The sequence below is a fragment of the Molossus molossus genome, unplaced genomic scaffold, assembly GCF_014108415.1.
Source record: "Molossus molossus isolate mMolMol1 unplaced genomic scaffold, mMolMol1.p scaffold_m16_p_5, whole genome shotgun sequence".
Taxonomy (NCBI): domain Eukaryota; kingdom Metazoa; phylum Chordata; class Mammalia; order Chiroptera; family Molossidae; genus Molossus; species Molossus molossus.
In genome coordinates, this window is record NW_023425388.1 from 41,802,831 (window position 1) to 41,830,796 (window position 27,966).

At 36.3% G+C, this 27,966-nt stretch overlaps 1 protein-coding gene across 1 annotated transcript in view; it reads left to right on the forward strand.

Annotated features, from left to right (window-relative positions):
• The window catches only part of NAALADL2 (N-acetylated alpha-linked acidic dipeptidase like 2), an 881,081-nt gene that overhangs the window by 834,792 nt on the left and 18,323 nt on the right, over positions 1-27,966 (forward strand). Inside the window, exon 13 of the mRNA XM_036243146.1 lies at positions 2,540-2,738. Coding sequence (XP_036099039.1) covers positions 2,540-2,738 — 199 coding nt within the window. The remainder of the gene's footprint in view (positions 1-2,539; positions 2,739-27,966) is intronic.

Below are 27,966 nucleotides of genomic sequence, written 5' to 3' on the forward strand. Positions count from 1 at the left end.
GTCTTTAGAAGATCACTTATATCAGTTCTATAGCAAGATGATTGCATGAACATTGCAAGTGAAGCTACTTTTCAATCTGTAGCCTCCTAGCCTTGAGGTGATTGATGCCGAGGTGTCTGCGGAGGATGCCAGGCTTCCACGGTCTGGGTTCTCTCTAGATGCAGCCAGTTCCTAAAGCTGTCAAATCTCCATGTCCACACCACTGTGAAAGATCAATTCATTTAAAGCTAAATAGGGTAGAATGGTACAATTTGTCTCACTTGATTCAGGAGTAATGTCTTCAATTCTGTAGTGTATGTTACATCAGAATAGATTTTTCTTTCTTAAAAGAAAGATTCTCAAGGATGTCAAACTTGTTTTTACTGTTGTTCAGTCTTTCAATCCCAGCATAAACTAAATGTCTTATCCATCCTGTTCATTCCTTGCGCCAAGATGTTTCCTGTAACTTCTCCGTATGTTAACTTTGGTGAGCTATAATCGTTCAAAATAGACCATATTTTATCAAATAACATTAGCACTCGGGTGGAGGGATTGAACAAAAAAAAAAAGGGTGGGGTGGGGTGGGGAAAGGACCCTTGGCCACTAACGACAGTGTGGTGATAATGGGATGGGGAGTGGAGGTGGAAGACGGTATAGAGGGGATAAATGATGATGGAAAAAAATAAAGAAAAAATAACATTAATGTTATTATTGTTATTTAGAGGGCTAGATTTTCTAAATGAGCACAAATATCTCCTCTTACAACCTCAAGTTTTGTTGTGAAAACAAATAAGATAATTAACGAATGTGAAACATGCTATAAAAACATCAGAATGTCAAAACCTGTGAACAATTTATTCATTTATATTGTTAATTTAAAATAAATGACTAGAGAGTTGCAAAGAGGGTTATCTGTCTGTATCCTTTACAAAAACCACTTATCTCTATATGTTTTCTTCTATTATTGGTTTTTGTCCCCAAAAAGTACTTTATTAATAATCTATTTTGTTTATTCGGTAAATAACTATTGAGTGTCAGCACTCTGCCGAGCTCTAAGGAAATTGACATGTAAAATAGTCCCCATCCGATAAAAGTGAGAGAACAAAAGATCATTGTGTTAGAGGTTGGTAATCTAAATGACCTCTTCACAATGCTTCTTAAACTTGGAAATGTGTGGACTACTCTGGGAATCTGTATTTTAACAAAGGCCAGGGGTTTTGAGAGCTGGTGATCCTTGGACTTCACTTGGAGAGAGTCTCTTTGTGAACTTTCCCTTTAGCAGAGATTTCCCCAAGTGAGAGTCCCATAAGGTTTCTTTTCATCCCTTCATCTGCTCATCTCGATGTCATGTTCTCAGGACTGCAGCTTGGATTCACTAGGTCCAAGTTCATTTTACTACCTTGACCTCAAGTAATTCTTCGTAGTGAGGTGCAAACCCTGTTGGGGTCTGTTGCAGCGAGTCTCCTGAGAATTACACAACTAACTGTTATCTCACCCAAAGACTGGCTCTAATGGTGGGAACTTCTGGAAGAAGATAATGAGGGAATGCCCCTCTTATGATAATAAAAGAATGCTTTTAAACAAGGTATTAAATTACATCAGCTGGGAACTGCCTATCTGTAGGGAGCTACTTTACAAGTACTAATTGTTTAATCCTCATAACAAATCTGTGAAGCAGGTGCTATTATTCTGTCCATTTCACAGATGAGGACACTGAGGCTCAGTAATTTGCCCAGTATCACAAAGCTACTAAATGGTGAAGCAGGGATTTGAACTCAGGTGGTCTGGCTCCAGAATCTGGTGGCCGAAATCACTATACTAATACTAACTTTTTCTTAGTCAAAAGAATGAGCTGTGGTCTCTTTGCTGCCACCATTCATATCAAAATGACTTTCAGTAAGTTACACAAATAAACAACAAGCAAAAATCAGCTAAAACGCAAAATAAAACAATACAAACACTACATAGGATAGTTTTCAGTGTGTTTTCAAATCAAACATGTATTTGAACTTCAAATTGCAGAATAATTTTAGTTAAAAAAAAAAAAGAGTCCAATAGAGTCATAACAACACGGTAATATACTTCATGTTTTTTTTTTTAAAAAAATTATGATAACTTCTTTTAATGTGTTCCCCAATCCCCACAGATATATACGATACTACATCATGAGCATGAATATTTGAGTCAGAAAGTTCAGTCTTATGATTGTGGCCTGTCATTTACTTGCTTGATGACCTGTGGCAATTTGCTTACTTTAATTAATTGTCAGCTTCTATGAGATAAACATGACAAAACAAGGTTTGGTCAAAATTATATGAGATAATTATATAATACGCTCAACCTAGTACCTGGAACATAGCAGTCTGTCAACTATTTACTAGTATTATTATTAGTAGTAATTATTATCAATAGTATTAGCAGTGGTAAATTTAATAAGCTTAATAGAATACAATATTTTCAGACAATATTTTCGGTGAAATGAATACATCGTAATTATAAAATGATTATTTGCTCCTTTGAAGATGTCTCTTTCTGAGGTGAGCTCCTTTTTCGTCACCAGGTGATCCACCCAGCACTCCCCGCCTGCTAGCCCTGGCCTCCCAGCTGAGAGAAAGCGCTGAGCTCCTTCAGTCAGACGCCATGCGTCCTGCCAACGACCCCAGGGAGCGCGCCCCGGCCCGTGTCCGGATGCTGAACGACATCCTCCAGGACCTGGAGAAGAGCTTCCTGGTCCCGCACGCGCCGCCGGGCTTTTACAGGTAGGACATGTTTTTATACCCCTCAATTAAATGTTTATGTTTAATTTCTTAAAATATTTATATTCTGTGAACAAAATTTTCTAAATTATAAGATATGTATTGTATCGCCAATTCAAGGACTATTCTCCTCCCCCCAAGAACAGTTCAGCTGCATAAATATAGAATCAAGGCAACTTGGTTTAGCAGTATCACAAAGAAAATGAATGTTTTGTGTTTTTTTTTTTTACATTAAAGTCAGTCTGAGGTAAACATGGCATGGATATTGAAAAAAACAAGTGGAATCGTAGGTTGTATAGGGAGAAATAAACTTTCGTGAATGAATCGGAAGATGAACGCATGCTATTCTGTCCTAGTAGGATAAAATCTAGAGTCCTGTGTTTAAATCTAGAAACTACATTTTTTTTTAATTTAAAGTTTTTATCGTTGACACTATGGCCGATGTCCCCATCTTCCCCCACCCTGCCCACCTCCATGCAGCCCCCGCCCCGCCTCCCTTGGCCCTCCCCACTGTTGTCTGTGTCCATGGTGTATGCATATATGTTCCTTAGCTAATCCCTTCGCCTTCCTTACCCCAGCTCCCACCCTCTTCCGGTTTGACATTTGTCAGACTGTCCCACGTGTCCACGTCTCTAGTTCTATTTTGTTCGTCAGTTTATTTTGTTCCTTAGATTCCACATATTGATGAGATCATGTGATACTTGTCTGTCTCTGACTGGCCTTATTTTGCTTAGCATAATCCTCTCCAGGTCCACCCATGCTGTCGCAAAGGTAAGTGTTCCTTCTTATTTATATCCCTGTAGTGTGGAGACTACACTTTTAAGAGGGAGTTAAATAAGTGTAATATTCTGGGTAGAGTAAGATTTAGATGAATCTTGAAATGACTAGAGGAATAAAGATATTTGGTTGGAAGATCACAATAGTGTGATTTCTGAAAACATTTAAACAAATATTTTAGTAAAACAATTTTCATAAGGTAGGGGACTTGATTTAGGCTCTTTGAGGATGAGCTGAGTGCAACCTGTCTTGGTTTCTGAGTTGCTGGTGTAGTAGAAAGAAAACTAAGAGGGAAAATGCTGTTTAAAAGAGTATTACATATTTAAAAATTTTTAAGTGTTTGATTTTTTTATAAGACACAAAATATATACAACCTTTCTGTATAATAGATTCTAATATAATATGTGTATGCGTTTAACAATTATGTATACAAATCTATGTATGTTCTCTATGTGTATGTATATGTGAGTAGGTATTTATATATGTATATGTGTATATATATATGCATGTGGGTATATTTTTATGTCTATATTATTTAGATACTATCTATCTGTCTATCTATCTATCTATCTATCTATCTATCTATCTATCCATCTTTCTATCTATTATCCATCTATGTCTAGTCCAGGGTTTATCATGGGATAAGGCAGGAGATAAATTGGTGTTAGAGAAAAAGTGAGACAAGAAAACTATTTGGCCCCAAACTCTCATTCATAAAGGGCCTCAAATGTAGCATTAACATTACATTCGTCTAACTACCTGTCTAAAAAAATAATACACTGGACTAGACATACTATGTATTTCCAAAGGATATAACTAGGAGTAAATAATTCAAAGGTAGCAATGCAATTATTAATTATATATGAGGAAGAATTTTCTAACATGTAGTGTTTTGTGTTTGTTTTTGTTTTTTTATCCTCACTAGAAGACATTTTTGCATTTATCTTCAGATAGAGTGGGAGGGAAAGAGGGAGGAACAGAGAAAGAGAAAAACATCGAGGGGCCGGGGACAAATGCAACTGAGGTACGTGCCCTTAGTGGGAACTGAACCGAGGTCTCTCTGGTCCGAGGACCGACACTCTAACCACTGAGCCAAACTGGCCAGGGCACAAATAGTGTTCTTAAAAACCAAGTATGATGCTTTGATAGGGTGATGAACTCATTGTCATTGCAGGTATTAGACTATAAACTGAGAGCCCTAAGCATCTGAATATTTGGATTACGTAAGGTTCAAGGTGTCTAATAGTACAAAAATTTCGTGATCTGACAGATCATTTGATCTCTTCACACCTTAAGTTTTTACATCTATAAAATGAGATGATGGAATAAGACCCTTTTCTAATAAGAAACATTTTATACTTCTGATATTTGGTGATTTTTCTTTATGATTTAAAACCCAAATTCACATTTAAAATCTTTATTTCATATCATTTCTGCTAATACTATGACTCTGGGTCATAACTCTTTGAGAAATGTTCATTTATTAAAATAGATATTTTTTGCCGTGGCCTGTGGACCTAAAGTCATGGGTTTGATTCCGGTCAAGGGCATGTACTTTGGTTGTGGTTTGATCCCTGGCCCTGGTAGGGTCGTGTGAGAGGCAACCAATTAATGTGTCCCTCTCACATGGATGTTTCTTTCTCTCTCTCTCCCTCCCACTCTATTTGAATATAAATGAAAAAATATCCTTGGTGAGGATTGAAAAAAAAAAAAAGACAAAAGCAGCCACTTTGTCTGCGTCAGGTACTCTTATGAGCATCAGAGCTATTGAAGTCGCCTCAAGTTAAAAACACCTGCCCTGATGAGGTTATATTCGGGGATGGGAATGGGGAAACAGAATGAACAAGCTAATTAAGTAAAATATAGTATATGGTAAATGTAACAAGTGCTAAAAAGAAAAAATAAACCACATTATTAAATCCAGCATTTTTAAAGTCTTTATCAAAGTAGCTAAATTATATTTTTAGAATGCTATGCAAGATAATTCTATTTCCTTCACTTTTAACTCACAAAATTTCAAAAATTAACAAAACTATACTAAATACATCAATATTTACATTACATAAATACATTAATATTTAGTTTTGTATATTATTATACAGCAATCTCTTTCCCCATTTGCCTTGTATGACACTTGCAATAGATATAGAATACTTTTTGTGGTCTGACGTGTCTGACAAACATTTTATTACCCCTTCAATAGCATTTATGGACTCAGTTTATTTTATTCTTCATTTTAAATAGAAAGAAAATGTTTGTTTTGTTTTGAGTTAACAATGATTAAGCAAGTGATTTTTTTTTTCTGTTACTAATATGATTATAGGATACCTTGTGTTCTAGTGTATAAGCTTGAAAATGTTTATTATGATAATGTTCTAACTTATATAGCAAACCTTAGGATTGAAAGCTTATGGTTAAATGTATGGTTACTACTATAGTTATCGAAGGAATACATGCATGCTATTTTTTTCCTTGGCTCTATTAATTCATATATTTGACAACAGTACAAATAGTTTAAATACCTTCATTTTGATTTATCTGACTGAGCTTTATCCCAAGATTGCTATGAATTTTACTTCATTAATGAAATATATAACAAATCATCCTACATTTTTGTCTTGGTAAAAAATTCACATTTCTAAGTATTCTGAAGGCCCCCTTAAAAAAATAAAAATTATAAGACTTTATACTCTCAAGCCTTATAAGTTCCCCTTTCATGGGAGAGGAAATGTTCAAAGTCAAGTGGCGGATGTGACAGGATGACATGCAGTTTACGAAAATGGCAAAGTTAGTTACAGATAATATAACTTGTATCGAGAGAAGAAAACATTGTTAATTACATTGAACTAAAGAACACTTGGTGAATGGATGTAATTTTTTTAATGTTAAGCAACTTTTAGAGATGTTATTCATGAAAGGATCTCACTCTTCCACCCGATGGTGTTATGACAATTTTCATCAAATATGCAAGGAGGAAGTAAAAAATAATTTGCTTTTTAAGAAAGTTGACAGAAATTCCCTGTATAGACTTAATACTGCATGTGGAAATTTGGTTTTGTCCCAAAGGATACTGCCTTAACACACGTGTTACTAAACACTGAGCTATATTATTTTTGGAATATGCAAAAAATTTGTCCTCATAATTTGGCATCATACAATTCAAAGATTTTGAATCCTATGATGTTGGTCTAAAACTAACAATCATTCCTATAAATTAACTTTCACTGAAGATTGTTGTGTGCAAGCATACTGATGGAAACTGGCAATATAAGATCTCTACCTTCAAGGAATTTAATTTAATTTAAGGTAAGGTATATTAATCATAATTTAAATAAATTTGCAGAACACTTATGCAAAGTGCCCAATGTGTTCTACAGGCTAGAAGTGCTGTTGGGATTCAGTAAAAAGAGAAATGTTATCTTCTGGCAGTCAAAAAAGATTTTTTAGGGAAGGGTGTCTGGATCGAATAATAAGGTGCCCAATAAACTAGGGAGTGCTACAGACTGAATATTTGTGTCTTCCCCAATTTATATGTTGAAACCTCATTTTTATATGATAATATTTGGAGTGTGGCCATTAGGAGGTGATTAGGCATGAGTGCAGAGGTATAATCCCTCAGGAATGGGATTAGGAACCTAGTAACCTTATTAAAGAGATCCTCACCCTCCAGCACGTGAGGACACAGCCATCTGAGGACCAGGAAGCAGACCTCACCAGACATGACTTGCTCTTGGACTTCCCAGCCTCCAGAACTGTGAGAAACAAATTTGTGTTGTTCATAAGTCATCCAGTCTATAGTATTTTCTTTCCTCTTCTTTTTTTTAATCCTCACCTGAGGATATGTTTTCGCCGATTTTTAGAGAGGAAAGGAGAGAGAAAGAGAGAACATCGATCGGTTGCCTCCTGTATGCGCCCTGACCAGGGATTGAACCTGATGCTCCAGCCAGCCCAGCCACAGGCAGTGTCTGATAGCAGCCCAAAGAGACTAAGACAGGTAACACTTCCAGGAGTGGACAACGTGAAAAAGAAACAAAGGCGCGGTTGCCCATGATATGCTGGAGAGCAGAAAATAAGGAATGAAGATAGTCTAAGTGGTTATTAGGTTCATGATTGCGGAGAGCAGAAGGAATCATTGCAGAGTTTCTTCAGTCCTCTGTTGAGAGATTTGGGCTTCATTTTTGTATGCAAAACAGCCGTGAAGAAATCTGTGTCGTGCGGAATAGGTATCGGAGGCTCCAGATAGAGGCCACTGTAGTTGAGGGAGAACAGAAACCCCCAGGACGACGAGGGTATGGGGAATGGAAACATGATTTGGGATATTGGTGTCAATGAAGAGCAGAGGGCTGACTTGGAGATGGAGTTACGGAGGAACTGATGAATGAGTGACTTATCCCAGGTTGACGTTAGCACGATGAAGAGGCTAGGCCGGTGAGGCGGACTTGGTTGTGGAAAGAACCTCCTCTGTCCATTTCTCCAGCCAGTTAGTTACGGCATTCAGTATCTCTGGTCTCTGTGTAGTTATATGAAAATCTGTTGTTCGAGATCATTCCTAAAATCCCTCCAGCTCTAAGAATCTGATTCAGGGGACACTCACTATGTTAAGACTTGGGGAATTCTTCTAATCCTGTGTACGGGGAGCAGTAAAGAGCACCATGATAGGTTGTAACAGCATAATAAACAGCTGTGAAGTCCTCCAGCAGGACTGAGCTTGATAAGCGGTGGGGAGCTCGTAAAACGCTATATGTGATCAGGGATCATGTAAGTGAAAGGGTGTGGAAAACCACAGAATATTGCAAAAATATTACTGCTGTCAAAATCCAGCAATGTAAAATCTGACTCATTGCCCCTGAGTAAGGGGAGATTATGTATTTTCTTCAGAATTCTGAGTCTTCTCTCATTCTCCTCCCTTTACTGTAATTCCAGTAGGTACTGGTCTTTCACTCTTGGGGACTGGGTGTGTGTGGAGATGGGATCTTGTGGCATCTGTGTGTTGTTATTGGATTCTTTTAAAATCTCTAGAGTTATTATTCTATAAAAGCAGAGTAAGCAGTGTGACCCAGTGAACCTATTCATTCTTCACTACAATATATTTTCCTAAAGAAATATAGACTATTGTTTTAGAGCAGTTTTAGGTTTATAGGAATACTGAACAGAAAGTACAGTTTCCATATAACCTGTAAACCTTCACACACACATGCAGTTTTCCCCTTCTAATACTCATCCCCCTCCCTGTTATTAACATTCTGCAATGTGTGGTACATTTGTTACAATAAATGAGCAACATTGATACATTATTATCAACTAAAGTTAATAGTTAATATTAGGGTTTACTGTACATTCCATGGGTTTTGGCAAATGCATGACATGTATCCACCATTACAGTGTCATACAGGATAATTTCACGGCCCTAAAAATCTCTGCTCCACCCATTCATCTCTTCCTCCCCCCTCCCTGGGCTCTGGCAGTCACTGATCCTGTTACTGTCCCCACAGTTTTGCCTTTTCCTGGATGTCATGTAGTTTCAATCATACGGTATGTAACCTTTTCAGGTTGGCTTCTTCGCTTAGCAATATGAATTTACATTTCCTCCACATTAATTTTTTTTAATCCTCACCTGAGGATATGTTTTTTTAGTTGATTTTGGAGAGAGAGGAACAGAGAGAGAGAGAGATCAATGTAAGAGAGAAACATCAATCAGTTCCCTCCTGTACATGCCCCAACAGGGGATTGAACCTGCAACCTAGGTATGTTCCCTGACCAGGAAATAAACCCACAACCTTTTGGTGTACAGAACAACAGTCCATCCAACTGTGCCACCAGGCCATGTCCCTCCATATTAATTTTTAAATCACTGAATAGTATTCCATTACATAGATGTATGTATCAGTTTATTTACCTATTCACTCATTTAAGGACATATTGGTTGCATTAAATTTTTTACAGTTATGAATAGAAATACTATATATATTCATGTGTAGATTGTTGTGTGGATATACATTTTCAGCTGGGTAAACACCAAGGAGTGTGATTGCTGAGTCATATGGTAAGTCTATATTTAGCTTTGTAAGAAACTGCCAACTGCCTTCCAAAGTGGCTGTACCGTTTTTTAGTCCTACAGCAATGAACGAGACTTTCAGTTGCTCCACATTCTCGCAGAATTTTATGGTGTCAGTGTTCTGGATCTTAGCAATTCTAATAGATGTGTGTTGGTCTCTGATTGATTTAACCTGCAATTCTGTAATGGCATACTCTTGAGCACCTTTTTTGTAGGCTTATTTCCCATCTGTATATATATCTTCTTTGGTGAGGTGCTTTTTTTAAAGATCATTTGCCTATCTTTTAAATTGAGTTGTTTTCTTCTTTTTAATTTTTAAGAACTTTTAAAAAATTTTTTGAATGCCAATCCTTTATTACATACATATAATGCAAATATTTTCTCCCAGTCTGTGGTTCATCTTTTCATTCTCTTAACAGGGTCTTTTGCAGAGCAGACATTTTTAATTGCAATGAAATCCAATTTATCAAGTTTTCTTTCATGCATTGTGCTTTTGATTTTGGATCTAAAAATTTATCATGACTGTAAGAGCACTTAGATTCTCTCCTATGTTGTCTTCTAAATGTTTTATAATTTTGTGTTTTACATTTAGGTTGATGATCCATTTTGAGTTAATTTTTGTGAAAGGTGTTAGGTCTTTGTCTAGATTCACTATCTATGCATTTGGATGGTTAGTTATTCCAGCACTTTGTTGAAAAGCCTGTCTTTCTCCATTGAATTGCATTTCCTCTTTGTCGTATTATATACTTTTAATGTTGCTTTTTATAATCAGCAGCTCACTTGTCCATAGTAGAATAGCTTTCAGAATTAAGAACAGCATGTAACAATGATATTTTAGGAAAACAACTGGATTTGGGATTTATAAAAGTAGGAAGAGAGCTGAGTAGAAAAAAATTCTTTTTTACCACTTGCATGACTTAGATAAGCTAAAGAGCAACTCTGAGAGTCAGCTTCTCATGTCTAAAATAGAAACTTCAAAGGGCTATCAATATTAGGATACATTTAGGTAAAATAATAGGATAAAATGAGGATAAAATGTAAGAAGATAATTTATATCGATAATATCTAAAAGATATTAGAGAGAGAATATTTTTCTAAGAGAGAAACATCGATCAGTTGCCTCCTGTACATGCCCCAACCAGGCATCGAACCTGCAACCTAGGTATGTTCCCTAGGTTGCAGAATCTTATACAAATATTATAAACTAAAATTAATTTTTATATCATTCTGCTATTTTTACTTCAGAATCTGAGAGTTCTGGATTCCAAAGCTTCTTCCTCATATCTCTCTTAGCAGAGAAGAAATACTTAAAAACACACAAGTTCTCTTTCCCCAGGGTCACGGCAGTAAGGAATTACTTGCATTCTTTTTTTTTTTAATCCTCACCCAAGGATACTTTCCCATTCATTTTCAGACAGAGTGGGAGGGAGAGAGAGAGAGAGAGAAACATCAATATGAGAGGGACACATCGGCTGGTTACCTCCCGCAAGACCCCAACCAAGGCCGGGACCGAACTGCAACCGAGGTACATGCCCTGGGCTGGAATCGAACTTGAGACTCTGGTCGGCGGGCCGATGCCCTACTGCTGAGCCAAATCTGCCAGGGCGAATTTCTTTTATTTGTAACATCCACTAAACAGTCCCTTCTCTTAAATACTTGCTAAAAGCTTGCACATCAAGAGGTTGCAACATCTCACAGAAAATAGAGAGTGTTGGGGGAAATTGAATTAACTGTGCAGTTTTTTAAAAGAGTAAACATAATATTTAAATAGCATCAGCTTCCGAAATAGATGTGGGCATTCTAAATAACAAACCTTTTTCATCGGGGAGGACTTCTCCCAAACCAATCCTTGTGGTGTTCAGGAAACACCATCAAAAGTTTCACAGTCTTCTCGGGAAGATTTTCCCAAGTTCTAAATTTCAGAATTTGAACCACTTTTTAGATTTTGGCACCAACCATTTCATGCTGGGAATTTAATATCTTATGAATAGGCACTCTTCCTAGTCTATTTTAGCAGATTTCAGCAAATTCCTGGCCTTGTCACAGATTGCTGCAGCCCCTCAGGGCATGTGTTTTGTGGCTGGTCTGTGTCTTTCTGGCCTCTTTTTTCTTCACTTGCCTTAAAAATGGGTGCATACTAATAATTGCCATCTCCTTTATTTAAGTGACTGGACTAAACTTCGCAGATGTAGAAAGCTCTTGATTTTAAACTTTTAGTGCACAAATAGAAAACAATAGGATTTCAAAGCTGCTCTCAGCAAAAATATGATTGACAAGTAGGAAACTCCAATATATGAGTACAACATGTAACAACATGACCTCGCACTCATACATTGGGAAAGAACATCTGCATAAAATCCCACCTCTAGTCTTTCTACATACTTAAAGAGACAGGATGTAAACAATAAAAACGAATACATTTTCCTACATTGTTGCTGCATTATTAACTGTGATTAGATGGGATTGTGGGATAATTTTATCAAAGGATAGGAAAATTAGCGTTCCTTTGGGGAGGAAAATCAGAGACCTACCTACTGCATTTCCGTTGCAGTAGTTTTGATTTGGGGATGTGGGGAATTGAGAAGGAAGCAAGCATAAAAGCCAGTGTTTAATGCTGACTGCTAGGTAGAAATGGGACTCGGGGAAGTGAACATCCTCAAGCGCCACCATTCAAAACAAATTAAAGGCTAATTATTTTCTTTAAAGTTGCAATATTGGCCTATTGTTCTTTCTAATATGACATCTCATCTACATGGCGGTTAAGTAGTCTGTTAGAGGCTGTCTAAACTAATACATTTATAATATTATTTCTTTGGGAAGATACTTCTGAGTCCAAAACAATACTTTAAGCACGACTGTTTGGGGGCACAAGTCATCGGAACGCTGAGGAGGAGTTTATGTGCCTGTATGGTGTGGGGATCTCTGGTTTTGCATCCGCATTAAGGCTGTGGGAGCAGATTTACAATGACGGGAGTCCTTTCCCACAGAGCTGGAATGGCCTTGAGCAGCTTCAGAGGATAATTTCAAGCCAGTCCAAGCCAAAACAATTTTTTGTTAGCATTCTTGAAAGCAGGAAAATAGCATTGTAAATGTCAAGATGCTTCTGCCTTGAGCCAAGAATAAACAAAGCAAACAATCCATTAAAAGTACTTTTCAAACACATAAGCTCCCAAAACTTTGCTTTTGAAAGATGTTAGAACTCGTTTATACTTAGGCAAGCAATGACATTAGACAAAACTATTAAAAAACACATTTCTCAGATACTCATGGTCTCATTTCCCATTGATCATACATTTGACTCCATTACATACATTTGATTTTAAGGGTTATAAGGGCTTAAAACCCAAAGCCCCCAAACCATGTCAGAATAACAGTGATCTCATTATACAGTTTTCACGGTGTTTTCATTAGGTCATTAGGGTTAGTTATATAAGTACTAATAGAACCTCATGTTCAGTATTTGATTAGGATAATTACTACCTTGTTTGAATTGTACTTTTTCTTTTAGTGAGTTGCGGGTGGACTAAATGGAGCTAAAAATCCCACCATGGTTTCTCTTGTCATTAATTCTATCAGCAATGCCTCTGATTTATTTTAGACTATGAAAAAATAACTAATAAATAACTAATAATTAAAAATTAACATAATGCTTTAAAAATATTGTTAATAGAGGCCATTTGCACAAAAGAATCTGTGTATGAATACAGAGTTTAATAATCTGCACAATACAAAATTTCCAAAAGAGGGTTGAGGACCTGGCTCATATACAAAATCTTTATAATGCTGTTCATTATACACATTTCCTTTTATTTTTTTTATGAATAAACGTATATATTAGCTTTCTAATTACAAATCCCTTTTATATTTTTAAAGCTTCTATTTCTAAAAGGAGCAAAAGAAAGCTACCAAATTTAAAACAAAACCAAATTAATATACTGAAATCCAAGCTCTTGTTTTAGCTTATTTTGTTAATATTAAAACAAAGAGTGTATCCCATTGTGCCAGATAATGTTCACTGCAATTTGATTAGACATTGAAAAACTTGTTTAAAAATTTCAGTTGACAATGACTGCTTTATCGGGATAATTAGTCTGAGATCCAGTCTGCTAGCATCAAAAATGAAATCCATGTGTACACATTTTTTGGATTTTATAAAAACGTCTCTTTTAGATTTGAGGTTTCTTGTCATCTAAAGGGAGAAAAAAATTGTTGTTATATTCGCAAGTCATGACACATTGCCAGTCTGAGAGTGAGTTTTGTCTTTATGGTGTATTTAATAACATTAAGACTAATAATAATAACAAGATGTGTCACAGTGGAGGATTTACTTTGTACTAGGCTCTATGTTGTACACTTTCATATATTATATGTGACACTGCTAACAATATTGCGAGATTGGTTTTATTATTCTTTTATACAGATAAGAAAACTGAGGCTTAGAGAGGTTTATATGCGGCACAAATGGGATTTCTTGTTTTCTCTAAAACCACTGCTCTTTCTACTAGACAGTGCTACCTGCACTAAACTGGATTATACCTAGTTTGCTTAGAAGTCACTAATAAATTTAGTTAGATTTTGGTGCAAATACAGACAAATATTAAATAGGTCAATTTTCATAAGGGCTGGTTGAATTTCATTTGTTAAATTTTATTTCAAGGATTACATCTCCTAACTTTAATTTGTTTTTTCTTTATTGATTTCAGGGAGAAAGGAAGGGAGAGGGAGAGAGAGATTGAAACATCTATGAGAGAACATATTGGCCACCTCCTGCATGCCCCCCACTGGGGATCGGGCCCACCACCTGGGCATGTGCCCTCACAGGGAATCGAACCAGTGACCTCTTGGTGCATGGTCGACACTCAACCAGTGAACTGCACCAGCAGGGCCTAACTTTAATTTTTGCAAAAATACATCTGTGAGGCATCAAATGTGTCTATACTTCTGGGAAAAAAATACATGACCTATTGTGCTGAATCAATAAAATTATCCTAAAATATTACCTACCGTTTAATGTTTCTATAAATCTCAGATGCAATTTAAAAAGGGAGGATCATTTATCTTATAAATCTTGTGTATCATAGTTAGAAATATTTTTCCATAACTAACAGAGTGATGTAGTGGAGGAATTATTAGACTGGGTTTTATTTATTTATTTAAAAAAAAATTTTTTTGGTACGTGCCCCTAGCGGGAACCGAACCCAGGATTCTCTGGTCCACAGGCCGATGCTCCAACTGTTGAGCCAAACTGGCCAGGGCTAGACCAGGTTTTATTTTTTTATTTTCATTTTTTTTTTTTTATGAATTTTTTTATTTATTTATTTTTTTGTTACAGATATTTTACCTTTTTACCCCATTGGCACCCCCCACCCCAACCTCCCTCCACCCTGTCCCCGGCTTAGTTGTCCATGTCCATTGTAGACCAGGTTTTAGAGATGTGGCTTAAGACCTAACAGGGATACTGACCAGGAAATCCTATAAGTCAATTAACTTCCACAACATTCATTCTTTTAATAAGAAAAACTGGCAGGTCTCTAAGACAATGAAAATATTAGTCGGGGAAATATTTATAACTAATATGAAATAACTTCTGATTTCTTTGAAAAACAATTACTGAAATAATTATTTCAATGAGAAGAAAAATAATAAAAATGTAGGTTCTCCATTACACCATGTTAAACATTTTAGCACTTGTTTCTCTCTCCTTTATCAAATTACCTGTTTTATTTGTCATCAGTACAATACAGTTTCCACGTGTATAAATATCTTGCTAAAGAGAATTAAAAAACAGGATCATGCTCAATATTTATTTTGTACCCACTGAAGCCCCTGACATTTTATTTTGCTACATAATAAAGTACTTGATTGCTGTATAGATAATATGTTTAGTAGATCAAATACTCAGATATCAACTTGTATTTGTCAATATCTAGATGACTAGTAGGAAAACTTTCTTCTTAATATAAGAAAGCAGATCTTTATATCACACACACACACACACACACACACACACACACACACACACACACAATGGAGCAGGTATAATATACTGAGAAGACACCCATGGGAAGGACTGAGAACTGATAGACATGATTCTGTAAAGCCCATATTTATTCTTGTACTCTACCCCAGAAGAATTTTTTATTGAAATGAAAGCTTACATGAGTTATTCTAGTTGAGGAGAAAAAGGGACACAAATGTCCCCCCTTTTCCTGGTCATCTCAAGGGTTTTCCAACCACCATTTTTGGTTGTGCAGCTCATTCAGACTGCTCACTAAGGTCCTAAGACAATACCATTTTCCACCAATGAGAAAAAAAAAAGGAGGCTATTAACTATACTGAGATGACACCAACTTGGAAATTTATAAGAACAGTGGATGAAATGGGAGTTCCTCACCCATAATCCATCATGAGAACAAAATATAATATAGTTTAATGTATAAGTGATGTAATCCTAATAAAAAATATAACAAACCCCTAAACTGCATGTGGTGGGACTGAAGTTTTTCCTTCCACTCTCTTTATGAGGCATATTCAATGAGAAAACTAGGACACAATCTCATTATTCAAAGCAGGAATAGTTTTAATAGAGAGAATCAGAAATTTGTTCACTGGGAGTGTTGGAGATATAAAGGTCAAAGAAGCTTCCACTGGGTTTCATGGAATCAAGAACTAATAGAACTGAGAGAAAATATATTTTCTTTGAGTGACAGAATCAGGTGCCTGCCCCTCCCAAGCAGGCAATTTTCAGCATCTCTGAGAAACCGTGAGTCTCATTTCTGCCTTCTTCCTACCTGTCTGCCTGAAAGCGTTGCTGAAGGGTTCAGTTTCACTTTCTCTTCTGCCTTCCAAATCCTAAGTGATTATTGATTTAAGTTGTGTATCCTTTTAAACTACTTTATTTAGAAATAACAACTTGGTCTTTTATCATGTTCTCTCTAGATCTTAAAGGAACCAGGGATTTGCCTTGTGCTGCAATTGGTTTTGGTGATAGCGTTGGAGGAGGAGGATGTGTATCTCATACTGGGTTTTATTGGGAATGTTCAATTTATGGTACATTTCTCTGTCAGGCAGAGATTAGGGACTCAAGGGGACTGTTTATAAATTTTTTTAAGAAATGAAATAGGAGTCACATATCAGGCATTTAATGTGCATGGTGCTGATTTCTGATCTTCACATCAACATGCACTATAGTTGAGGGAGCTAGTGGTTGCATTCAGGGTCTTCTTGCTTCAAAGCAGTTCTCTCTCTTTTATTCTGCCATTCTCTCCAAAGGCATTTATGGAAGATCCCCCTTTTGTCCCCTGATGTTTATATATACTTTTTCTGATCTGTCAACCACTTATCCTGGTAGATATTTTTTCCATTTCGCAGATAAGAACTCCGAAGTTCAGAAAAAAATAACACCCCCCCACAAGTTAGCATAGATGGTGAATGATATAATTTAGTAAGCAATAAAACCTAGTTGCACTCATTCTGAGTTCTATCTTTAAACAAATCCATGGCCACTTTTTTAGCAACTTCATAGACAGGAGTAGAATAAAAACAAAAATGTTATTTTAAGTCAAGGTAAGTAACATGATTAAATTTTGAACCAGAAGAAGAAGCAGAAATAGAATATTTTTATCTCACACACAAATAATGGACATATCATCTTTTGCCATTACTGGGACCTGGTTGTAGGAGGAATGCCTGTGGGTTGGGTGAACCTTTGTTTCTTCATTTCCTCTGATTCTTGTGCTAATCTTGTTGTTTAGTGCCCCTTCTTATCTAAGATTAATATGGATTTCATTACTGCTAATTCTATTCATCAATTTAGCAAATACTCAGTATCCACTAAATGGCAGATTATGCCAAAAACTGAGAATACAGTGGTGAAAATGTAGATTCAACCCCAAGACTTTACCCTTAATGGAAATAGAGAGAACAAGCAGACAAACAACCAAATGAATATGTAATTACAAACATTAAAAGTGTCTAGATGTAGACAACTGGATAAAAAAGCTGTGATACATGTACACAATGGAGTGCTATGCAGCTGTAAGAAAGAAAGATCTCTTATCCTTTGAGATGACATGGAGAGACCTGGAAAGTATTATCCTAAGCGAAACAAGCCAAGCAGAAAAACACAAATACCACATGATCTCACTTATTTGGGGAATATAATGAACATAACAGTCTGAGGAATAGGGTAGACCCAGACACATGGAAGTAGGGTACAGACTGACAACCCTCAGAAGAGGGGGTGGTGGGGGGAGCGAAGAGATAAACCACAGAACTTATATGCATGTATGCATAACCAATGGACATGGACAACAAAGCCAGGGACGGGGTGGGGGAGGATAGGGAGGAGGTTGTCAATGGGGTAAAAAAGGAGAAACATCTGTAACAAAAATAAAATTAAAAAGAAAATAAAATTTAAAAAAATGTCTAGATGTAAAGAAATAGTATTTTTTTCTTTTAAAGTGGGCAACTTGATTGAGGGAGAGCAACTTGGTGTGAGATTAGAGAATGAGACAAGAGCCTAGAGGGGTTAGCTGGTATTTTCAGTGCATTTAAAACCTGATTTTAAGCAGAAGGTAGTCTCTATCTATCTATCTATCTATCTATCTATCTATCTATCTATCTATCTATCTTTCTATCTATCTATCTATCTATCTATACTGTCTGCTATGTGGAGAAGGGATTATAAAGGTAATGGAAAAATTGGAGAGATTAAAAATAATGTGATATTTTAATGATTAAATGTATCAGTCAGAATTCTCTGGAGAAACAAAACCAATGGGATAGATGATAGATAGAATGAGTTTCTGTTTTTTAACAGAAGTTCTGCAGATTTATGCTTAAGTAATATGACTGACATAGTAAGATTACTTCTCATAAGCATTTTAAATAGCTAAATAGGCTGAGAAGAAATTTTGTTTGTATCTATCTGATTATATTTGGCTAATCCAACTCTAGAGTAAAAATGTAGAGATAGATAGATAGATAGATAGATAGATAGATAGATAGATAGATAGATAGATGCATGCATACATAGATAGATACATAGGTAGATACAAAAATAGATAGATTTTAAGGAATTGGCTCATGCAGTTGTGAAAACTGGCAAGTCTGAAATCTATATGGCAAGCAGACTGGACATTCAGGGACGAGTTGAGGTTGTAGTTTTAAATCTGAAATTTGTAGCACAGGCTGCCAGCATCCTGAAAATTAGAAAGGGTTTCTATTTTGCAGTCTTGAGTCAGACTTCCTTTTTTCCAGAAAACCTCAGCTTTTACTATTACAGACTTCAACTTGATTGAATGATCCCAAACACATTATCAAGTGTAATCTCCTTTACTGAACGTCAACTGATTCTAAATGTTAATTACATCTGTAAACCTTCACAGGTTAGTGTTTGACCAGACAACTGGGTAGCATAGCTTAGCCAAGTTGACACATAAAATTAACCATCACCAGAGGTCATGTTGCTGGAAGTAAAAATGGAGAAAAGAAAATGAATCTGTAATGTTTTGGAGGTAGAATTCTACAGAACTTAGTGATGGATTTGACGTGAGGGTGAAAAAAAAATGAGGGAGAGAAATAAAGAATTACAGATTTCTCTCATGAGCAATGAATTTGAACATCTATGATGTGGACCAAATGAGTCTCTCTGTTTTCTAACAGAGGTTCTGCTGATTTTTGCTTAAGTATTATGACTGGCACATTAAGATTATTTTTCGTAAGCATTTTAAAAAGCTAAGTAGGCTTGAGAAGAAATTTTGATTGTATCTGTCTGGTTATATTTGGCTAATCCAACTCTAGACTAAAAATTCACCTTGCTTTCTCCTTCTCATCCAGAAATAATTACACGCAAATAGTAATTAGCTCTTTATACAATAAATGTGAAATGGGAGGAAACATGTCCAAATATTTTTGGAAGAAATAGCTCTCAAATGTGCCAGTTAAAGTGTCTCTGATTTTTTTCCCCTGCTAATTATAGTAGGTCTCATTTTCTAATCAAAGTTTATATGTGCTCCACCAGGGAGTTGGGAAGATATACTAACTCAATTTAATTGAGAATACCATTCAAAAGCCAAATGTAGACTTGTCAGATACAAAGTTCAGGAAGAAATAAATACATGCACCAAATATTAAGCATTCGTTCTGCAACTTGTTGCAAATTCCTTTTGTTTCCAATTCTGTCCTTTTTCGAACTATGAAGTTATATAGACAGTTTTGAAAAAAATAAGAGTAGACATTTCTCAAAGCTAATTCATAACATCAGCTTTCTTTCTAAAATAGAATATCAAATGGATGAATAGAAAATAATTCTGGACATTGAAAATTAAGAACTAAAAATACGTATAGGAAAACAAATTTCTAGATTAATTTCTAAAGGTTGATAAACACTTTTGTTTCATTTTATTTTATAAAATGTTTGATTTTCTATTTTATATATGCATTAGTATAAGTCCCAAATGAAAGTTTGATAATCCATAGTCTTTTTTACCCCAAACTTTTAAATGATTTTGCCTACAATTTAAATAAGGTTCGGTCATAGTTCATTTATCTCAGCTCACTGATATTATTTTATATTTGTAAATTTTCTAAATGAATCTTTCTCTAAGTAAATCAACAGTTTGATGATTACCATTTTTCATTTCATCAAGTTTTAGTATCTCTTCTATACAAGACACATGCTGAGTTTATTAGTTTCCTGTTATTATCGTGACAAATTACTACAAACTTGACTTAAAACAACAGAAATTTATTCTCTCATAGGTCTGGAGGCCAAAAGTCTGAAATCAAGACGGCAGCAGGGTCATGCTCTCTCCAGAGACTCGAGTAGAGACTCCGTTGCTCGTCTCTTGCAGCCTCTGGTAGCTGCTAGCATTCTCTTGCTTGTGGCTCATCACTCCAATCTCTGCCTCGGACTCTGTACTGCCTTCTTCTCTTCTTTAGTATCCATGTAGCCTTCCTCCACCTCTCTTTTATAAGGACATTTGTAATTGGATTTATGGCCTATCCAAATAATACAGGATGATCTCCTTATATTCAGATCCTAAATTATCCCTACAAAGACACTTTTCCAAGTTAGGTAACTTGTATAGATCCCAGTGATTAGGACGTGGACATATTTTGGAGGCCCCATTCAGACTAATAAACCAGATAATGTGAAGAATATGCATGTGGATTAAGCAATAGCATTATTTCTGTAGATAGGCCAGTTGTTAAGCTTTATTCGTTCAGTATCACTCCTATTCTGTACGTCATGCTGTGAGCCTGCGTCTGGGACTCTACAGACTCCTCTTCTGCTGAGCCCGCTGCCTCCCCAGTAGACTCTCTCATAGGAGGCACTCGAGGAAACCTGGAAGCCAGGAGGAGGAGATGCTTCTTTTCCTGTTTGTATTGTATTTCTACCTTGTGTTCCTGTTTTGTTGTTGTCATTCTAGCAATGGGTGCTTTTTACCCAGGTTTGGACAGTTCACTTTGGAGGCAGCAGTTAATTCTGAACTACAATTTTTCAACATTACTAAACCAACCTCACAGTGCTCATCGCAGACATCAGCACCAGCTAACGGGAGCCCCTTCCTCAGAGACTTCCATCTCGGACCCAGAGACATTAATGATAACTGAGTAGTGACTTCTATTCAGATCTGAGCTTCATAGGAGACGTGTTTCAGACTTCCAGCCCTTCCACCTCCCAGCCCTAGGGCTCCTGGACGCTTCCCGCTGTCGTAGCCTCCGTGTTTATGGTGTCCTTGGGCATTATAAGCTAATACAGACACAAAGTATCTTTAAAAATAACTGTCAAACATGATTAAGCACAATATATTCTAAGGAACAGAAAGAGCTACAGTTATTCAGAGGAGGGAGAGATTTTATTTTATTTATTTATTTTTTGTTTCTTTTCTTCAACTGAGTAGGCATCATGAAGGAGGTGGTACCTCAATAGGTTCTTATAAATAAGTGGACTTTGGTCTTGAAGAGATGGGAATGCGAGAATGGAAGAGCATTTCTCAAGAAAAGCTTTCTAAGAGGTATCACGTTTCTCAAAACCTACTTAATAATATTTAGCATTCTCTTGTTCATTGAGTCATCAAGGTTATACATTCTGTTGTAATACAACAACTCAAAGAAGAATGAGTCATTTGTGCCTGTGACAAAATAACTATACATGATGTGCTAAAGAAAACTAGGACACGGAGGGACTCGTTCAGCATTTAGTTGTTTCTCTGTTTAATTCCTGTGTTTTTATTGGTTACTTTTAATTGATGTCATTTTGTCCAGCAGGTGGATTCTGCTGGTGACTGTCTCTGTTATTCAGTATTGTTCCACCTCCCTTCATAGACAGTCTGTTGGGCTTTATGGCAGTTTGGTTTTTTTGCCCATTCAGATGAGATTTTAATTTATTTTAGTTCAGTTGCTATATTTCAGAAGCATAACCTCAGAGTAAGTAGTAATATTACTGCACATAAATAAACTCATCCCTGTCTCATCTCGGCTTTCCATGTTCAGAACAAGAGAGTACAAATTTTATGTAGTTCAGTGGTATTCATCTTACAGTGATAATCAGAAAAAAAGTTTGCTGAGGTACTTCAGAGACCTAAATATTGTTAACTTACTAGGTCAATATCTAAGGTTCTCTAAAATGAATCGGCTTTATAAGACCATAAATAAAAAGATTGAGGGTAAACATTAGCTATTTGACTCAGGCTGAAAAGTAATGTGTTAATATAAGTGAATTTTGTCAGCAAGCTGACTAACTTTGAGGCTATGTGGCCAACTCTATATCTGCCTTTCCCCCTGTAACATGTGTGGTTTATTGCGTCTACAGTGTCTTTTCAGAGATTGTAAATGATATTATTGATGGATTCTTGATGATGAAAACAGAGTTGGAGCTTGAAGGTCAAGGCAGAAAACTGCATCCTAAATTTCTGTTTGTTGATGATGTATGGTACATATAACAGCACACTTTGTACTGCTACAATTAAAAATCTGTCAGCATTTCTAGTATACACCATTATTTCAGGGTTTTATAATGTGGGCATTTATCCTTACTCTTTCTTGAATAGTGTGATGCAAGGCCTCAGCCGTGGCAGGACATCTTTAAGTTCTTTCAACAAGATTATAAGATATTTATTTTTTTGTTGTTTTCTTTCTTTTTGCTGTTAAAGTACCTAACAATGAACGTTAGGGTAAGCTAGCTTCAGCAGTATTTTAACTAAAAAATAGCACCACTAATAGGCCCCATATTTTTTTAGCCGCTAATGCTTAACTCCCATGAATGTTAAGGAAAAACTGTTGTATCAGTTTATTACTTATTTTTATGTTAAAAATAAGCTTAGGAATATTTTTTAACAATCATTTTTTTTTTTTAAATGCCTGGCTTCTTTCTACTATCTTATCAGATGAACAATGTAGTAAAGTATAAATAAGTTTGACTTATTGATTTTTTTCATAGGAAAACAAAAATATCTTAAATAAAGTTTTAAAAAATCCAATTAGCTGTTTAATTAAAAAACAATTTGTGATTATGTGACCTGAGCCTCTAGACTGATAATGTTTACTATGGTAGCTGCCAGCAACATGTGGCTATTGATAACCTGAAATGTAGTTAGTCTACTTTGAGATATTAAAAGTATAAAATACACACTAAATTTTGAGATTTACTGCCTCCTCCCCCAAAACATGAAGTAAAATTATGACATTAGTAATTTTGTATTGACTATATTTTTGTATTGAAATTATTGTATTGAGTTAAATAATATAGTAAAATTAACTCACTCTTTTTTACTTAGTGTAGTATAGCTAAATTAAGAATTACATATGTGACTCATTATAATTCTGCTGAACAATGCAACTCTAGATGTTACCAATGATCCAACATATTTTCCTGTAGATGATTCACCCAACTGGTTTGAACTGACTCACGGCAGGATAGTCTTATCAAATCTTCAAAATAGTACAAGGTAGTATTAAGGACTTTTTAAAAAAGAAATTCTCCTTCCCCAAACCATGGTGGTGATGCTGTTGTTCGTGTCTGTAATGGTAGATGACAAATCAGGAAAATTTAAAAAGAAAAGTTAAATGTTGGATACCAAAGGAGTATATGAGGTATCAAGCAGAATAAAACTCAGGAAAATCTCCAAAAATTTTAGTTGAATATAAATTGACTCATCTATGATGCTTAATAAGATAGAAATATTTTATTTATCTTTAAATAATATAAATATATTTTCAGGTAAAATTACTTACAGTAATAATAATGTTTAGAATATTACTTAAAATTCACCTTATAGATACTTAACTTTTGAAAAAACAATCTGATGTTTCTAGAGTCTAACTAAAACGAACTGGCCATTTGCTTTATTATTTTAATTATGTTCTGGGCATTACCCTTGGAACTCAAAAATCCAAAGACAAAGTCATTCTTTCTGCTCTCTTTGGAAGGTTCTTTCACATTCTCCTGGTAATGTGCAATATTTGCTAGCTTGAATTCATTCAGCTCTGTAATCATGAATGAGATTGCTGTGGACACCCCATCAAAAACAATCCCATACATCTAACCCCGATGTGTTTTTATATGAGTGTCACAATGGTCAACTGAAAAAGAACAAAGCGTCAGCATCATGGGGGGGCCATGTGGGCTATGAGAGTTGTACCAGTGATTGGACAGGACATTACCACACCTGAAGTTTTAGTAAACTAAATAGCAAGCCTGAGAGAAGAGGAAATTCCTCCTTTTGCCTCTCTTGAGTTATTATATTACAGCTAGACTAATAATAAAATTGACACAAAAACAGATTAACAGTAGAAACATCAATTTAATGGCCATCATAAATGGTGCTCCCAGAAATGATGAATCAGCCAGCTTTTTATACTTTATAGACACACACAAAAGTAATACATTTGTGAAGAATTGACAGGACAAAGACACTTAAGTTTGGATGCTCATTAGTGAGAAATCTATTTTGTGATAGTAAAAAATAAAGAAGCTTGTTTATACAGGCTTCTTGGCCCTAGATTCTTCAACTCTAGAAACAAGGGTGCCTCGCTTAGCACCCCCCAGAGCAAGAAGGGCACCTTTCACAGGAGAGGTTTCCTGCATTCAAGGAGACAAGGGAGGGTCAATATGCCCTTCTTACACTAGCTGTTTGTCAAGTAACTTTGATTCAAACTAATCAATATGCCATTGTGGGATACTTTGGGCCCCATCAAAAAGTGCTAAAAGTGAATGCTGAGGTACTTTCACTGAACTAGCTCAACTGCTTCCAATGCTTTTGTTCATCCCTTCTTTCTTGTTTTTGATCTTTACTGTTAAGAATATTATACATGTTCCCCCCTTGTGCCCCACCAGCTGGTTCACCCCACACAGGCCTTCACCTCCCTATTATCTGTGTCCACGGCCAATGTATATATGCATATAAGTTCTTTGGTTAATCTCTTCCCACCCACTCCTCTCCCCTTTCCATGTTTCCATGCCTCTGGTTCTATTTTATTCTTCAATTTATTGTGTTCATTAGAGTCCACACATAAGTGAGTTCTTGTGATATTCTCTGGCTTATTTTGCTTAGCATAATAATCTGCAAGTCCCTCCATGCTGTTGCAAAGGGTAATCCTGCTTTTTTTATAGCTGCATAGTATTTCACTGTGTATATGTACCACAGCTTTTTTATCCACTTATATACTGATGGACATGGGCTGTTCCCAGATCTTAGCTACTGTAAATAAATGCTGCAATGAACATAGGGGTGCGTGTATTCTTTTTGATGGGATTACTGAATGTATCTTTTTCACTCTCTCTCCTGCATAAGATAAAAAAATAACCTTTTCAAATGCTTCCAAAACTAAGCTTGTTGCCTTTATTTTTTTATCCTGTTTTTTCTACCTCCTGGCCTTGCTCCATCAATTTTCACACATATTCTGTCTCATAGTTTACGCATTTCTAAATAGTCTTGGTTGCGACAGTGATTTCTTTGAAAACATATTCAAGACATATCTTTTTGTTATTGTTAATCCTTATCTGAGGATATTTTTCCATTGATTCTTTAGATAGAGTGGAAGGGAGGGAGGAGAGAGAGAGAGAAACATTGATGGAGAGAGACACATCAATTGCTTGCCTCCCACATGACCCTGACCAGGGCTGGAGATTAAACCTGCAACCCAGATACATAGGTGCCCTTGACCAGGAATCAAACCGGTGACCCTTCTGTCCATGGGCTAGTGCTCTAACCACTGAGAAAACTGGCCCGGGTACTCCTAAGATGTATCTTAAAACAAATAAAAAATGCCCCTCTACTCTTCTTCACAACTGTGCTCTCCTTCGTTCATTTGACAGGCACTGACTAAACACCACATGTTTTAACTAATTGAATCATCACAAAAACTCTAGATTGTTAAGTACAGTCATGCGCCGCATAATGTTTCAGCTGACAATGGACCACGTACACAACAGTGGTCTCATGAGATTATAATGGAGCTGAATTTCCTGTAAGAAAAGGAAGGATATGTGGTTCAGGAAGAATGATTTTTCTCTGATGGGAACAATATCTGTGGGGCTTGGCAAAAGAATCCCTCACTCAGAGCACCTCAGTTTTGAGTGCACAGAGGGTATCCAGTTAATCGCCACTGACCTGTTTCAGCATGAAGAATCCTGACCCTTCAGGCTACATATTCAGAGGTGTCTACAGCCTTCCCAGATCTAGCTTAATGATCTTCATTCAGAGCACATTGCTGTAAATTCCTTGTTGAGGACCTACGACCCTGTACGGGACACAGATTCCCAGGAGGTCCTTTAACAAGTACCAAGTTTACCCCTTGAGTAAATGCTTCTGTGGTAGTGTGGAGCCAGCCTGTCTCTGCCCTTTGGAAATATTTTCAAGTTGTAATGATAAAGCATAGGTATATTTTATTTCTTCTATCAATTCATTGCCAGCGAGAACACTTTGGGCCAGATGGGGTCAGGGGAACCAAAAACAAATTTTCAAAGTCAAAAATTTGAGTCCTCATCTCAGCATCCTCTTTTTTTGATCACCACAAAAGTTCTTAATCTGACCACTGTTCCAAAATGCAATAATGAAAACCACATGGTCATGATAATCCCCTATGTTCCCTTATTTCTCCACCTTGATTTCTTATTTCCACTGATCCTCAGACCATGTTTCACTCCTTTCTGACAGTCATTTTTGTGGTGACCTGTGCCTTACACAGCCAGTTTCTCCCCAATATTTCCTGTCAATCCAGCCATAACCCTGTTGTTCATGGAGTTGCACGGACAGTTTCCTTGTTTTCTCGGAAACTGTTGAAAGGAAGCAAGGGGGAGGGCTTATAGGGCAGTGTTTTCAGAGTCTGCAGTAGTGTGCAGTAATGTCTCAGGCCTTCACACCCACCCCCACTCCCCACGGACTCACTCAAACAACATCTAGTCCTGTGAGCTCCGCCCATGGTAGTGCCCGCTGCAGGTGTACCATTTTTTATCTTTTATACTGTATCTTTACTGTACCTTTTCTGTGTTTAGAAGCACAAATACTTACCACTGTGTTACAGTTGCCTACATTATTTCCTACAAAAACATGCTCTACAGGTTTGTAGCCTAGGAATGCTAGGATATACGTACCATGTAGCCTAGGAGTGTATTAGGCGACACCACCTGGGTTTGTGTAAGTGTACTCTGTTTTATTTCCACAATGAGAGAATTGCCTAAAGACACATTTCTCAGAATGTATTTTTGCCCTTAATTGACCATGACTGTAATATTTCTTGTTTTACCAGTGAGAAATAAGAGTTTCTGAGAGATTAAAGAACTTTAATATGTGCTAGATCATAGAAGTAGGAAGAGATGTTGATAGATCTCAAAGCTTAGTCTTGTGGGAAGAAGCATAGAGTTTAGACTGAGATGGAAATTATTTTATTCATATTATTTCATTTCTCTTAATCACTGTAGTTTATTTATAGTTGTAATTTATATTTTCTTTTCAAACATTTCTCTTCTTAAATTATATTTTCTCCCTCAGTAGAGCAAGGGTTACAGTGGGCCCTGTGCAGCACTAAGTATGTAAACTCAGGTATCCAGGTGAACCTCACACTATGCAATCGAGTAGGATGATTGAAGGTATAATGGACATTTCTGTAAAGAAAATCATATTTTGATAAAACAAATATAATAAGAGTTAAATTTGGGGATTACTTTGGAAATGGGAAGAAGCATATGGTGATTTGAGACTAGATACCAAGACAGGCTTCTGTGGAAATGTTCTACAGTCTATAAGTTCAGCCGCTCCTCTTAACCATGGGACACCCGTCAACTAATGGTTGTTGGTACCAATTCAACATCAACAGGAATTCCAAATTTGGGGTGCAGTGAAGAAGGAAACTTCATTCAGTACAAAACAGCTCAATTGTGATACAGCGTGG